This window comes from Filicampus tigris, chromosome 3 (assembly GCF_054856515.1).
Source record: "Filicampus tigris isolate MCC_2025a chromosome 3, RoL_Ftig_1.0, whole genome shotgun sequence".
NCBI lineage: Eukaryota > Metazoa > Chordata > Actinopteri > Syngnathiformes > Syngnathidae > Filicampus > Filicampus tigris.
In genome coordinates this window covers 9,178,800-9,195,660 of record NC_141219.1, presented here as the reverse complement: position 1 = coordinate 9,195,660, position 16,861 = coordinate 9,178,800, and the positions used below count along the sequence as shown (strand labels likewise).

Sequence of the window (16,861 nt, the reverse complement as noted above, 5' to 3'; positions counted from 1 at the left end):
CTTCCTTTTTTTTTGGTATCATACTTGTCATGTTTTTATTAAATGTAAGTCATTACATCTTTGCTTGGTCCCAGTTGCCATGACTGTGAAAGATTCATACTTTGATGAAAGAGGGTAAAGGAGTTGACACCCATTGTAATAAGCTTAAATGATCATCTTTGAAGATGCAAATGCAATAAATAAATATTATTACAAACAACTATAATCCCAGCCTCACCGTGAAGGCGGTGGTGACGGTTGTTGAAAGACACACGATAACACACGAAATTTGAGGAAGTGACAGTATTTAAGTGCAAATGTAGGAACATCCAGTGGGAGATAAATGAAACCAGTGATAATGCATGGCAGAACTGTGCTCTACCCATTGCAAAATAGTTTTTTGTATTTCCCCCCTGCTCTTGGCATAAAATAATGCACTCCTGAATAAAGATAGTAATTCCATATGAAGCATTTTGGGGCTTTTAGAGGTAGAAAGATTCAATTTGTTAACAGTCTTTCTCTCCAAGATATTTGTACTTGGACCTTTACCTGGAAGGATTTGAACAGTTTTAAATAAGTCATTCATAAATATCCAGTAAGCCTGCATTCAAGATATTTTGCAGCATATTTCATCATTTGCCTGTCCTCACACATAACAGTGGCATACCTTATTGGTATTCCTTTTTAATTTCGGCTGAAATCATTCTTCATTTACACTCGCTGAAAACTCACAAGAAATACACTTTGGATAACAGAAAAACGTAAAAAAAAATAAATAAATAAATTGCAGTTTCTACTTACAGGTTTTCTATATTCAGTGGATCCTTTAAAGTCACAATACATTCCATGAGACTAGTCCACTTTCAAATCGTTCTGATTTCAGATAAAAGAATTTAATGTAAAGTGAATCAATTTCTTTCAGAAATAATAAATTATGGTAGTTAGAAGTTAAAAGAAGTTAACACTTCACTCCACTGATATAATGGAGAGGAAACAGTAAGATGTTTGCAGACTATGTATACCTATAGTTAGAGTATGTTATGGATATTGCTGGTTTAATAACTAAAATGATATTGTGCTGTATGTCTGTCAAAACAAATTTTAAACTCAATTGCTGATGTGTATTTTCCCCTAAATGGTGTGAATCTCTACTGATTAAAATGGTGCATGATCTCAATCCCTGAGTAATTCCCCTTAACGTAGACACTTGATTCCCTAGAACTAGAAAATTATAAGAACAAAACATGTGATTGTGTTTTGCTCCCCATTGCTTGTGACTGATAATCAGACAGTAGTGTTTGCCAGTTTGTTCTTCATAGTCTGGCAGCCAGTGTTCATTAAACATTTGGATCAGAACTCGCTGTGTGGACACATGACTATCATTGGCTGTTTCTCTTTTTTCTATACAGATATAGATATAGATATATTCTATATTATATATATATTGTGTATTCTTAGTGTGTAATTAAAAAATCATTATGATACCAGAACTGACTTCAAACAAGTACAGAAATGGAAAGGAAAATTAAGGAGCGCCATATTGATAAATATGAGATGACAGTGAGGAGGAGGAGAGAGGGAGAGTAATGTAACATGGCCAATCATGCCCCAGTGGTTCTTCTAATCGTGCAAACAAGGTCACTGTTCTCCAGAGCCAAACTGGCAGACTATATGCTTGCATCTCAGGCCTGCTGTCTCGTCCTTTCATCCCGTATTTCCCTTTTGCCATCATTGAGCTTGTTTTGTTCGCTCATTTAATCATACATACCAAAGAGCACAAACCAGCAATTGATGCTCTCACTGGGAGCTCTGCGCTACTAGTCTTATGACATTGCTTCTTAGTTCAATGCATATACAAACGCGCATAGCCTTATTATTAGTAGCCTTGATAAAGGTGACCCAAAAACTCATCAGTTGGCCTGATCTCTGCCAGCATCAAAGGATTAACTCTGTTGCATGTGGGTTGCTTTTGAACTTTGACAGTTATTTTGAAAGGGCAACAATGTAGTTAAGAGAAAAAGATGAGCAAATATCCACTTCTGTACTCTAAAAATAGTTGGGTTAAAACTTACACAATTTTGGGTCAAAAATTGACCAATCCACTACTTGGGTCAATTTGATCCAACTATGTGTTGTTTTTGCAGAAAACAACCCAAAAATGGGTAGTTTCCTTCTAAATAAACCCCAAAATTCGACTGTTTTGTACAAAACAACACAGGAAAGAGGGTCAAATTGACCCAAATAGTGGGTCGGTCCATTTTTTACCCAAAATTGTGTTATTTCTAACCCAACTGTTTTAGAGTGTGCATTCCAAGCAGAAGAATGGTAGTGAGTGTGACTACTATATCTTCCATATAGGGTATATAAGTTTTAATGTGTGTTGTATTTTAATATTTTACATTCATGCTTGTTTAAATGCAATAAATAATTATGTTCCCCTCATGATCATGCACTGCAAACATAGCCACGGCTCCTGCGATAGAAGCTTGTCTTATTCATGTTGGAAAGTTACAAACTAAATATTACTGCTTTTATGTATTCTTGGAATGGACAATGTATTAAAAATATGAGACCTTTACCTGACGAACCGGTGAGAACAATGACATCGAAGGTATGTTTTCTAAGCCCAACGATGCAGCTGTTGTGCGTAGGACGTCAACGTTACATAATGTTTACACTATATTTGTTTCGAGAGACTTTGTTAGCGTCGGCAAGTGACGGGCTTTAGACGTTTACCCAAGTGTAAAAATTGCTATGCTTTCCATTTGTTGTATGTGCAGGTTGAAGGATGAATCCCACTCAACGGTAAGTCCAAGGTCGCTTGCTAAAGTTCTGAAGGCAAGCACAAAGTCATCAATAGCGGCTTTATGATTAGAGACCTTGCCTCTGAGGGAAAGTACAGCACGGCTCTATTTTTCAAGCTCATGTTGTTTGTATATATTCAATGTTTTGAAATCTTTGAGTAGGTTTACAAAGACTTTCCATGTCTCAGTGAGTGTTGATGTGATGTGTTATTGTAATGATGCTTTCCTATGACTAACAAATTCTTACAAACTTGCTCACAAAAATCTCCTGTTCAAGTTCATCTCGGTTTGTTACAACATCAGAAGTACTTTAGTGGCTTTGCAGAAAACAACCCAAAAATGGGTAGTTTCCTTCTAAATAAACCCCAAAATTCGACTGTTTTGTACAAAACAACACAGGAAAGAGGGTCAAATTGACCCAAATAGTGGGTCGGTCCATTTTTTACCCAAAATTGTGTTATTTCTAACCCAACTGTTTTAGAGTGTGCATTCCAAGCAGAAGAATGGTAGTGAGTGTGACTACTATATCTTCCATATAGGGTATATAAGTTTTAATGTGTGTTGTATTTTAATATTTTACATTCATGCTTGTTTAAATGCAATAAATAATTATGTTCCCCTCATGATCATGCACTGCAAACATAGCCACGGCTCCTGCGATAGAAGCTTGTCTTATTCATGTTGGAAAGTTACAAACTAAATATTACTGCTTTTATGTATTCTTGGAATGGACAATGTATTAAAAATATGAGACCTTTACCTGACGAACCGGTGAGAACAATGACATCGAAGGTATGTTTTCTAAGCCCAACGATGCAGCTGTTGTGCGTAGGACGTCAACGTTACATAATGTTTACACTATATTTGTTTCGAGAGACTTTGTTAGCGTCGGCAAGTGACGGGCTTTAGACGTTTACCCAAGTGTAAAAATTGCTATGCTTTCCATTTGTTGTATGTGCAGGTTGAAGGATGAATCCCACTCAACGGTAAGTCCAAGGTCGCTTGCTAAAGTTCTGAAGGCAAGCACAAAGTCATCAATAGCGGCTTTATGATTAGAGACCTTGCCTCTGAGGGAAAGTACAGCACGGTTCTATTTTTCAAGCTCATGTTGTTTGTATATATTCAATGTTTTGAAATCTTTGAGTAGGTTTACAAAGACTTTCCATGTCTCAGTGAGTGTTGATGTGATGTGTTATTGTAATGATGCTTTCCTATGACTAACAAATTCTTACAAACTTGCTCACAAAAATCTCCTGTTCAAGTTCATCTCGGTTTGTTACAACATCAGAAGTACTTTAGTGGCAATGTCATACTATGTGCCTTATCTCTGATCTCGATGCTTATGTGCTAAACCATTAGTACATTTCAAATAAATCCTGGCTGAGTAAATGCTGAATTGGTGAAGTAAATTAGTAAAATAATCATTCGTTGTCTACACATAAGCATCGAATTTACATTGAACATGACTCAAACAAAACAGATGAAGGTCATGACTACAGGTTCTATTCTGCTTGAAAGTGATCCCTTGGGTACGTGCTGACAACTGTTTGCAAAATTGACCTGCACAAGTGAAATATCTGTCTTCCCCTTAGATGGTCACACACCTCTGTTTATCTTTCTATTGATCAACATCTATATAGTCAGACCTCACTAACACCACCATCCTTGGTCTACGGGTATTTGCCTTGCCGTCACTGGGCTTTTGCGTAATGAACTACAACCCTCATTGTGTAGCTCCATTCCCTTGAAGGTGATTGGGTTAATGTGTTCCCCTGCGCCATGGTATGTACACACTCGGTTTTTTTACCGCATCATTTCTCTGCTGCATCCATTAATGCTTCATTGAATGGAACAAAGCTGGCTGGCCATCACTTGTAAGCGCATAATACGCATTGGGATACACACATTGCACAGAGTGGAGACGTCCATTTATGTGTCTCTTGTGTAAACATTGTTTTATCTTCTTCAGAGGATTGCACTGACCAGTGATGCATGCACTTTTAATTGCTGGGCCTGAGAAAGGAGAAGCCCGAGGACAGGTGTCAAATTTAGCCATGCTGCTTAGTCCCTTTATTTGTTTTCTGACTGTCATTTTCTCGCTTTCGCCAAACGGCAGCGGTCCTATGTGTTGACGCCAATTCATACTTTCCGCATGCAGAGGTCGCCCGTTGTTCCATCTGGTGTAAAAATCATCAGCTGCCCCTGTGTGCGAGGGCCTGCACGGACCACTGTGTATACATTGCTTCTCCTTGTAGATGCCTCTCATTTCTTTCATTTCTTGCACCAGTGTGCTGAATTCTCCATCACTTATTTTATTCACGTTCAGCGGTTGCACATATAAACTTTGTTGTACCTTTTTTTCTGCTTCAGCCAAATACAAGAGACACGTGAGCTCTGTTTCTTTTTCGCTTTCATGGCGGTCTCCATTTTGATTGAACGTGCATACGTGGAACGTGGATGTGTGGACCACTGTGCATGCGTGGAACACTTGATCCCTGAATTTAGTCTGAACGGAATATGTGTACGCTCTGTGTATGAATTGGCCTTTAGGCTATATTCACACTGCAGGTCAATAATCATACATCATCAAAAGCACAATATCCCAATATGAGCGCCTAGTGCTCGGCAAACTAGTGACATTGACCGTGAATCTGCAAAGTTGTTTTGAGTAAATTGTTGCCTTTACATTTAACTTTAATTTAATCCCACTTGAAACGTGAAGCATAAAGTGGACATCTGTGGTGGTAGAAGTAATTCAGCCTCGCAGATGTTCATTTATGATGCGTGGCAATGACCTGAGATCATCTTTAGGAGATGTCTCCATTAAATGAGATTGAGGAGCGTTGCCTTATATCCCCAAAATATTTGTAGCTCCTCCCATCTCTACTCTGGCGATATGAGATGATAAAATGAGCCCGTACACGCGGGAACATACTTTTGTAAAAACTGACACGTGACGTCAGGTTTTGTGTGTGTGTGCATGTCACCCGACGTCTTGTGATTTGTGTGTTTTGCATGTCATATCACAGACAGATTGCGTTCACATTAGAAGTCACATTTGTTTTGTAATGTGAACGAGTACTTTAAAACATCGTCCATCCATCCGTTATCCAAATCGCTTATCCTCACGAGGACAACAAGAATTCCGAATTGATCATCATGCCCTGCAGTGAACGTAGCCTTAGTCAGAGATCTTGGTGAACCTTCACCTTCATTGGGACACAGCCATAATTGTTACTTTGGTTATCAGTGAACTCAATGTTTTTGTTAAACATTGTACTGGGTCAACATTTCTGATTCTTGAACTAAATGAAAATGGACATGCATAGTATATCAAAGGACACACTAGTGAATGTTTCCCTGTTGCAGTTACAGTGAAGATACTGTTACTTTGGCCACCACTTATCCATTTAGCTTAGAACCAGTGCAAATCACATTATCAGTGCCAGTTTCTGTAGCACGGTTGTCATTTAATCTTAATATGGGTTTTGAGCCACAGCAAATGTACAATAAAGGCTGCCATAACTGTAACTAGCCAACAGTTTTACGAAGTATTGATTTGCTGGATATACAGTACTAGCTCTCTTGCTCTCTTTTTATGGAATTTATCTTATTTATGTCAGGACTATTTTTTTTTTTGGTGTTGTTTAAAAAAAAAAAAAAAAAACATGACACCTTCATGTCTGACACATAAATTCTTCTGTACCATGACCATTTCGACATAGAGGTAATAACCACTAGTCTATCTGCCCTGAGCTAATCAGAATTTAACGTAAACATCTTCCAATATTATGTTAATATAATCCGTTTGATTCATCAATGAGACATCGCATTTACTATGCTAAAATCTTGGACTCCAGCTTTCATTGCCTCTTGGTTGGAATTCTGATGTGTCTTGATTTTATCACATTTTCCACAGCCTGGTAAATAGCCACACATGCTCCTGCCCACAGGCTTGTGCATGTGTTTGTCATGTTTATTCATCGTAGATTATATATGAGCTCAATTGGGAATAGCCTTTTGTGACGTATCAGCCAGTGGATGAAATTGTGAGGCCCTTGTGTTCTGATTTTTATAGATAATTCCAAGAAATTATCTCTTCCTTTTCCGTTTTCAACCAACAATCAGTACATGAAACCGTACCGTTAAAGTTTTCAGAATTATATTCCGCGGAAGTGATGTGACAAATCCTGATATTCTCCTTTATCCTAGTATTAATCAACAGCATCTAAAAACAATTAAGACACATTTAAAGTGGAAATCAGGTCAAAAATGTTCTTTGCAATAATATGACATATGTGCCACCACTCATCTAAACATGGTATTCTGAGCAATACTGCTTTGGTGGAATAAGAATTAAGATGAATTCACCAGTTTTCATCGATCTGAGGGCGTAACCATTTTGACAATATGCTGCCTTTTGCTGTCGACTGGAATTGACGCCAAAGTGCCCTTGTTCTCGCATCGCGAATGTCATGGCTCACCTGTTTTCTGGGTTTGCTCACATGTATACTGCACATGTACACTTATATCTTTATTTATTTTCTGCATTCATTATCATTGCTGTGTATTTTCTGCATGAGTGACACTAAAGTATTGTGGTGTTGGCAATTTTCATTTTGGCATACTGTGTTTTGGCAATTATTTTGGCAACAGATGAATTAAGGATATTTTATAATTAATTGGTGGTTTGTTAAGAAACATGGTGGAAGGACAGCTCAGAGTTTGTAAGAGTTACCAGAGCGTTATACCGTAGCACTATTAAAGGAAAATGAACCAAGTTCCTGAGAGCAAGAAGGGTAACAATGTGAGACAGAAGCAGGAAAAAGTGCAAAGTTGTTTGACAGTGAAAGAGGGCAAACTCTGTGTTGATGGAGACAGGCTGGTTACCAGATGGGTTTTGTCAGAAAGAGAGGGGAACAGAGAGCAAACCGGTGAAAAGATGGGGCCGATGTGGCTGTCTGTAATGCGATATGGCAGATGCGATTTTATTTTTAGGACACAAGGCCCCAGAACGATAGGTTTTATAGGGTTTTGAGTGGGTTGATCTTTTTAAATATTCAACTTCAATGAAATATAGAGCATGACTCCAGGCCGTTTGGAATTCATAAGTCTGTTTGGCAGGACTGGCCTTGCATGTTGAGATCTGTCAAGCAGCCTGAGTGTTAAACACAACCACTCAACTGGCACTGAAAACAATGGCAAAAAGAAACACTTGAACATTAAAAGATGCAAACAGCTATAGGAGGCTTACTTATTCAGTCACATTTCCATTTAAGTGGAGTATGTAACTTGTATTTATTGTGCCTTTTAATTTTTTTGGTATACTTATACATCTTTAAGAAAGCACTGTCATAAATCTCCATCGTTGTCTTGTGAAAAAAAAGAACAATCGTTGATTGACATTACCACAATTAGAAAATACAATAAAAAGTAAAGTATCTCAAGCTTTCAAACTGTACCTTCAAATAACTTGCATTATCTCAATTGTGTTTCATCTTTGTGTAAGTAAGTAATAACAGTATTTTTTCTGCGAGAGGGGTTTACAATGGCAGAGAAAATGGTTGGTTGCCAGTGCTCAGTTAGTGTGAATTTGCTGTTCTATTGAATATGTATCAGCGCACTCACTGATGGGGTTATTTACCCGCAGTAACCACATAAATAACAACAGGTAGCAGAGCCTGAAACCAAGATATGTTTAATTCAAGCCAGAGGCTGTGAACTACACTGGCAATATTTTATCAGTGAAACAGCCAGAGCTTAATAGAAAAGGCGAAAAGAAATTGCATGTGAGTCTGTGGGCGAGATGGAACTAGAGAGAGACCTTTGTAAGTGATGCTGTCCCAGTATGAGTATACATTCTCAGTCCATTACCCTGCGTGTTAATGTAATTAGAGCAAGGCAAAGTAGATTAAGAGCCTTGGCTGCTACGCCATCTGCCAGGTGTTTCTGCTCTTTATAATATCTTTTAATTGCCCACTTTCTTTCAAAACACAGACTAAGTTTTGCCATGAATTAATGAATGCATTCTTACAAATTAGGCCTGCTAAGTGACAGCTCAGACGATCAGTTTACTCACTTCAGCTTTTTCTTTACCATAGAATGAAAGAGTTGTTTGAACATTTGATGTGCTTTGTAGTTATTGTTTTATTTATTTATTCATTAATTTTCTGTTTCACATGGTAAGGCAGTTGAGAACAGTTTCTCTTTGACAATGCAATACAAATTTTGTGATTGTGTCATTACAGTTTGTGGATGATAAAGAGTGCACTCACAATAAGATGAAAATAACATCAATAGCACAATCTTCAAGTGTTAAAAACCTTTGTTAAGCAGATTTCTGTGAGGTGTAAAATATGTCAGTAAGTGTAACTTGGGAAATCGTCTCACAAATATCTTGAATTCTGGTGAGAACAGGCCAGAGTAGTACTCGTGGTGGAGAATCAGGTTCAATTTTGAGGCATTGTTTAATGCACCAAAGCGTGCAAACGCAATGTCATGCTTCAGTGCTGCTCACAGTGGTTTGGGTTCACTGAAGGGCACAAGACTTGACGGACATTCAACTCAGCCCTTTCATATTCTCTAGATTTCCATTTTTGTTTTGGGAGGAAGACTGTCCTTTGCCAATTCTGTAACGTTACTTGGTGACGTTTTCTTGAATGAAACGCTAGATATGGTCGAAAATGGCTCACTTCTCTATGTTACTGGGAAGACAAGGATGGGGACTAGGCCCCGCCCATCTTTTTCTTATTCAATTTTTTAAAAGGCTTCCATAAACATGGAATGCTTTCAAGAAATGTGTGTGACCACAAAAAACATGCTGAAACTTACCCAAAGCTTTTTCCAGGTTGTTATATGCGGTGGGTTCTAAAACGTGGGATATACTGTTCTCCATCTCCACTTGTTGCTGACTCTGATAGTAAAGGAAGCAGAAGGTTTTGCTATTAAAACAAAAATCATGCTGACGAGCTTCGGCACCACAAGCACAACACGGTGATCCACCGTTGTTGTAATTGTTAGCGGTGTTTGCGTGTTGACAGTCACAAATCAGTCAAATGGCACAACATCATCGTCTCAGGAAAGATGCTGAAAGTGGGCAAATGGCGCTAGGGTATCATTCTGTGCGACTGTGACACTTTACAGCATTTACTGTTTTATGGGAGTTTAAGAATATATGTGCTTTTAATCGGCATAACTCCTGCAGATTATGATTATTTTGAAAAGGGCTTAAATCGACCGATAAATTGGTAGGCCTTCGTTTGAACATCCTCTTAACACTCCCCTTACAGTTTACCGATATTCAGTGACAGCATGTCAACAATTTTGTCATTATATGTACTGTATGTTCTTAAAATGTCCCATACCTTTCATGTAGATTCACAAATTTGCAATTTTGGTGAAGGTGATTTTATATCTTGTAATGGTGATAAATGCTGATTAAAAAAAAAATTGTCAACAAACACTAACTCGTTAAGTATGAGTTAGAATGTACAGTTTTGAGTCTAAAAATACAACATTAATAAAACAGTTTCCATTGGGCATATGGGCAACAAACTGCCACAGTAGCAGTGAAATGTGGTCTACATATATGTAGTACGGTAGGTTTGATCCCTTTAGCTTTAACTTGTTGTGTCAATCACTCCACAGGCAGAAAGTGCATATTTTTATAAGTGTCTGACTACTTTCTTCTTTATGTGATCAAATACTGCAAACTTCATAAGAGCGGAGAGATGGGGAGTGTGAGAGTGATGAGAGGAAAGACTCATCTGCATCGTGTTTGATGTGGCAAATGCAAATGGACCAAATGATCTGATGAGGAAAAAAATGTGAATTCTTCCTTGCAGCTATTTGCAGATAGAAAAAAAAGCATTGAATGCCTTTTGCATTTTTACAAAATACGATCTTATCAGATACATGAGCATGTTTACCTTTTTATTGAACAGTAATTAGTCCTTTTTTTTCACCACTCTTCTTCTCACTGTATAACCAATGTCGGTAGCCGATCTACAGTCGAGCTGAGAGCTCAAGACTCGTCCAGCAAAATTGAGAGAAACAATTTGTCCACCACAATTTTGTTTTTTTGACAGTGTCAGAAGATAGACTGAGAACTTGAACAATTCAAACTTTGAGAAAATTGAGGGAGGACAAATAGATATTGTTGCTGTCCATTGGAGAATAGAAACACACCACTATCACAATTGGCATCCGCAAAAACTGCCGTGATGGTATCAAAAGCTGCTGTCTGCAGAAGACTTCCTAAACAACGACCTTTGGTACGAATGTGAAATTGCCAGACTGCCATTATACTTTTAATCATAACCTTTTAGTGTCACGGTTTGTGAATCCCTGATTTGGAAGAACATTTATAGTCAGTTTAAAAACTAAAAAATATATCTAAATTCAACTGCCAGAAATAACAGGTTACAATTGAATCTGCAGACAAAGCTGTTGCCTTCTTCCTCCAGCAAAAAAAAAAAAAAAAAAAAGGTTTAGTCTCCATACTTTTCCATTTGTCTTTTTTTTTCATTCATTCCTTTCTTTCATTAATAACGGGCGATGCAGGCTTTGGAAGCACCTCAGAAGGTGTGGCCTGGGACATGGCCTTCTAAGTTCATGTCAAAGGTGTTTGATGGGCTCAAAGATCAGGGTGCTCAAGTTCTTCTGCTCCAACTTATCCAAGCCTTCCTTTGTAGATCTTTCTGAGTTTTTTCCTGATTAGTGTTTTCTCCAAACCATTCTCAAAGTTGGAACCAGACATTTGCCGAAACTGTTGATAATTACAAATCAGAGGGAATGAATGTGTACTTCAGCCCCTGATTGACAGATTAAGCAGTACCTCATTACTTTTGTAATCAGTGGCCTGACCAGACAACATATTCTGCTCTTTCAAAATGTCTTGGTAAACTGAAGAATTAGGATTCAGGGGTAGCCCTAACTCTTCCCTAATTATTTATTGATTAAGTGGGCCTAACATTACTTTTGCCCCATTGCTGTAGGTCTAGTTAAACACGCTCGAGTCTCAGTCCAAACAGTTACCGGCTGGCGACTTGCGCTTGACTTGTAGTGTCAGCTCTTGCATTACATTAGCAACTGAGAGATGACACACTCTTCGCATCATTCAGCCTTGCTTTACAGCTTCCTTGAAGGAAAACATCGAGAAGCTATTTGATATCAAAGGACGGGTGAGTGAGCATGTCACTTAAAGGCAGTGTGAGAAGAAACCTAACCTGAGTGCACTTTGATCATGTTCACCACTTGAATGCTTGAATGCTTTAAGAATGTTAAGACAAAAATGAAAAGGGTAGATAAGAGGTATCGGTAATAGTAAACTTTGAGCTAATAATGTACAGTATACGAATCAATATCTTATATGCTCCATCAGTTACCGGTATTCATTTTATTTTACTCATTTAGAATCACTCCTTGTTGCAGAAAAGAATTGGCAATGTTGTGTAAGTATTTACACCCCGACCTGCTTGTCCAAGATGACTGGCATTCAATTCAGCAGCAGCATTCTGGCTGTTGGATGTTAAAAGGCAATTTACTGATACCACGATTGCCAATTTTCACATTAGCTCTGAGTGTGTTTCTTGAGTAATATGTGTTTGTGAGGCATTGCACACACATCAAAGCAGCAAAGCTGTTATGAGGGTAAATGTCAGAACAAGAAAGAATGGAATTATAGAATGAGTCTTGGCTTTTCAATAGTGTTAAGTCACAGTCTAATCGCGCCCTTTTTTAAATTCTATTGTGTCTTGCAATTTTGGGAGCGGGCGGGTGGGGTGAGGTGGTGAAAGCTACATTGACGTCTGTGATTGAAAACTTACTTTGCTTAATTTTGCAACCTGCTCTATCTTATCTTGTCTCTCTCTACTCTCCCTATATCCTTATTTATTTGTCAGAGTTTGTGTTCAGGGACGTTCCTTGTCATTCGTCAGTGTGCCCATAAAACACACTGTCATGACTGACTGGCCACGCTCCAAACTCATTACCGATTGGCTGACAGAGCAGCCTTTTCTGTTCTGCTCGGCTGTGTTTGACTCCTATTTTCCAGACATCTCGTGCTCAGGAAACTTTAAATGCAGTGGTGTCTGCGCTCCCTCCTTACCTTTCCCATCTCCCTCTCAAGGTCACATGAATATGGATTCACCCTCTTCTGCCAGCACACACATACTGATGATGAAGTCTAAACTCTACTCACAGGGATTATAATTCAGAATGCAGGTCTGATTTGGTCACTGACTGACTGTTCTAAATATGAATGCAAACGGGCATTGAAGAGGGGACTGTAGCAGAGGTCGTGGGGGTGGACTCGGAGTAAATAAGGATGATGAGACCCACCGTGGGAGAAGGGAGCGAGATGAAGAGAATAGATAATGATGAAGAAACCAACGGCGGTGGACCGAGCTCGGCCTTGTGTGCCAGTGGGTGTGGGTGGACACTAAGTATGAGGAAAGTGAAAGAGACTTGGAGACGGGGGGGGGTTAAGACAATTTACTGTACATTTGTTGAGTTTCTGTTGCAGTTGATCAGCTATATCTATTTCATCATATTGTGTTGGTTGTAAGCCTGCTGCAGCAAATCTATGGTATGGCGTGTGCATCCATGTTAATGTTTCCATCCCAACAGACAGTGTCAAGTAAATCGATGCGTACATTCACTTTGCTTCCCATTACTCAAGTTCCTCTCGCTTCTCTTTGCTTTTATTCCTGTCGCTGCATCGTGTTTGCCAAACACTGACAATTTCCATGTTGTTTTCTGTGTAATTTGATTAAGTTCCTTTGCTTGCATTCATCTAACAATCCTTCTGCTTACAAACTTCCACAATCCACATCCTTTAATTAATCATACAATTCTGCTCACTACTTTATCTGTTTTGTTTTTTGCCTCCACCCCTCACAGAAAACAAGAAGGCAACTTTACTTCGGTCTCGCACTCGGCTAAATATAAATGCCAGTTCTGCAGTGGTGAAGGCTCCAGCGCCCACCAAGGAGTCTGAGAGCCAAGTGGCTTCAGCAGCACCAGCCAAAGCGGCGTTGTGTTCAGAGACAGGACCCGGGTACAGGAACACCCCAAGACACACTTATGTGTCAGAGAGTGAAAGAGTGGCGGTGCGGGAAGACCTTAAACTTACAGAGATCAAGAAAGGAGATGAAGGGGAGCCTCTGGCTTCTCAGATGTCATCCACAGGTGCCGTGCTTTCTAGCGCCAGCGGGGAGTCTAATGTAGAAGCTCTGTTAGCTAAACTCAGGGCCTTGTAGTAGTCAGGGCCCCCAACCGAAATTGTACAGGTATGTAGTAGCACATGACTGTTTTCAAACTCTGCAATACAAACAAACATTTGCTTTACAATTTGGACACAAGTATAACAAAAAAAAATGTGTTAGTACCATCCAAAGAATTTAATCTTTGACGCTCAACAGAATTAGACTTAATAGCACATTGGTTTAGAAAATGGATTCAAGGGGAAATACAAGTCTTTGTGTGGCTAATGTGTAAATATTAAACAGAAAAAAAAATCAGACCTTTGATACTGCAGTTTTTGTTCTTGTGTCCAAAACCATTAATTTTAGTCAAACATATAATGCTACGCAGCACTTTCTAATACAAGCTCCTGATGCAAATTTTTATTTTTATTCAATATTCCTGTATTTATCTTAATTTTACATGTATTTGTCTTATATAGCCTATCATATTTGTCAGCAAGCTCTCAAATGGATTTAGTTGGAAATTATACAAAATATTTAACACTTCATTATATTTGGACAGTTTTCAACAAAAGACTCCACATAGTTCAGTAGGTTTGTTCCATTAAATCAAAATGCCCGGCAAAACAACCACCCCCCCAAAGAAAGTGAACTACTTTGGTATGAAATCCTTCTAAATTATAATGAGTGAATGCTCTATTAGTAATATTCAGATCAAATGACACTTATTCGCTTTGAGCATTCAAAGTCTTGACTAATTTATTGTAGAATACCTCTCTTATAGTCTAAGATTTGAGGTTGTGTTTTCCTTATTTGTGTATTGTATTTTCTATTTTTTTAAAGATGTTTTCTACTGTAATACTTGCTATATAATTGTATATCTTTAAGGGAAATTATTAGATTTTTATGTTATTTGACAATGAAATTTGGTTGAACTTGTTTTTTGCTGCCGGAACATTACTGTGTACCCAAGCAGTACCTAAAGTCTTAAAATACCTTTCATGATTTGCGAATAAAAATGTTAACTGCTGCATACTCAACTCTGATATTGTACTGTTCCTTTTATATGGCAATTTGCAATAAAATAGTGGCTGTGCGACAGATGCCGTCATTGTCTGCATTTTTTTCTGCAACAAACTAAAGCCCGTTTTGGGTGCAACATTGTGTACACTAATCCATTGAAATCAAATACAATAACTGCGTCAAGAATGAGTCCCTTGCAAATATAACAATGCTCAGTTGATTGGAACTGTCAGAGAAATGCTAATGTATTCTTTTTTTTTTTTCTCCCCCAGAAGAGCTACAACTGCATATATTTGGGGGTTTTCCTCCATGTATGTAGCAAACATATTTAACTTATCCAATCAGGGTGAACACACCAATTTGTGTTTTCTCAAATTCTCCCTGCCTAGGACCTGAATACACTGAAATGGTAGTTCCAAAGCACCCCAGCCAGATGCAGTTTAGTCCTACATCACTGAAAACTATAATCACACCAATATTGTAATATAGTTTGTGTATTAGACCATTGTCCCTCATTGCAAAGGTACATCAAATGAGTCATTTGAAAAACATTTGTACAGTGGGATTCCGTCTGTGAGCCGGCTCTAGTCTACACTTTATAGCCCATCTGCGACAACAGCAGCGCAACCCGGTCTGTCAATTGCGCCACAGTCCCAGTAAACAGCAGCGGCCAATTCCGGAACTGACAGACTGGCGCATACTGTACAAAGGGGTGTTTTGAGAGGACTGCACACCATTTTCTGTCTTTAATATCTGAAATCAGTTAAGTGTGTGTTGTTTAATCCAGGTTCCACTGTATTATCTGCTCGATACAGATCGTCTACATGGATATCAGAATAAGATATAATAGAATGCTAAAATGACGGAGAGGAAAAGAATGCAACATGACATCTACGGCATGAATCAATTGATTGTTCACATCAGAGCAACTTTGCCTTGAATAATAACTGTGGCACACAAGTACTGTTGCATAAGGAAAACAGACAACAGTTTGTTTCGCAAAAATGAAGAGGATTGATGTAACAAAGGTGTAATAAAAATGTGGATTCAAGCTGTTTTAAGTATGCAACCGTACAAAGGGAGGAGGTGGAGAGACACTAATGAAAAACATTCACCAAACATCAACGTACAATACAAGGGTTCAAGAGACAACAAAATTAATAGACAAAGCAATGTTTTTGTATTATATATCTTTTTTTTTTAAAACTTTAACAAACCTTTTTTCAAAGAGAGCATCACATGAAAAAGCCATCTCCACATCTTTTTAAGGTGAGGCTGAACATGTCTTGATTAAATGTTGCACACTCTTTAAATGCTTTTATGCTTTTCGGACAATGCGATGCGCGTTTCTGAATTTGGCAAACCATTTTGCTGCCGAAAAAAGAAATCTGCAAATTGAGACTGAGAGCATAAAGGGGTTGGATTCTGTTCCACTTGGGGAGCCTTCATTACTCACAGGCCTGTCTCTCAGCCATGAGGTTTATCTATAGGCCTAATAAAGGGGAACAAAACATGTTGTGAAGCAGACTGCAATCTGGGCCTCTTTGATTGGAGATGAAGTTAAAAAGCATCTGAGGATTTCTACCGACGGTGGGCAATTCAAAACAGATCAGAGTTGTCACTATTTTTTCCCCTTGAGTTAAAGAGTGAACATAGAGCTGTATATATAATAGCCTCTGCACATCAAGCTATGCATATTTTACGTCACTATTTTTCTCATTTTCCAGTCCTCTCGCGGAATCATTTGTCATCTACTGTTGATGGTGTCAGTTACATTGTAGAGGAGGCTAAAAGCAGGAAAGATGAAGCCATTCATTGCTTTGTCCTTCATAGCACATTTGTGCACTA

General features: G+C 38.5%; 1 protein-coding gene across 4 annotated transcripts in view; it reads left to right on the top strand.

The window, feature by feature from the left end:
• LOC147149794 (protein diaphanous homolog 3-like) overlaps window positions 1-15,093 on the top strand; it is a 76,329-nt gene extending 61,236 nt beyond the window's left edge. For all 4 annotated transcript variants that reach the window (XM_086026594.1, XM_086026595.1, XM_086026593.1 and 1 more), the window contains one exon: window positions 13,686-15,093. In XM_086026594.1, coding sequence (XP_085882720.1) covers window positions 13,686-14,044 — 359 coding nt within the window. In that variant the 3' untranslated portion in view covers window positions 14,045-15,093. The remainder of the gene's footprint in view (window positions 1-13,685) is intronic.
• The last annotated feature ends 1,768 nt before the right edge of the window (window positions 15,094-16,861 follow it).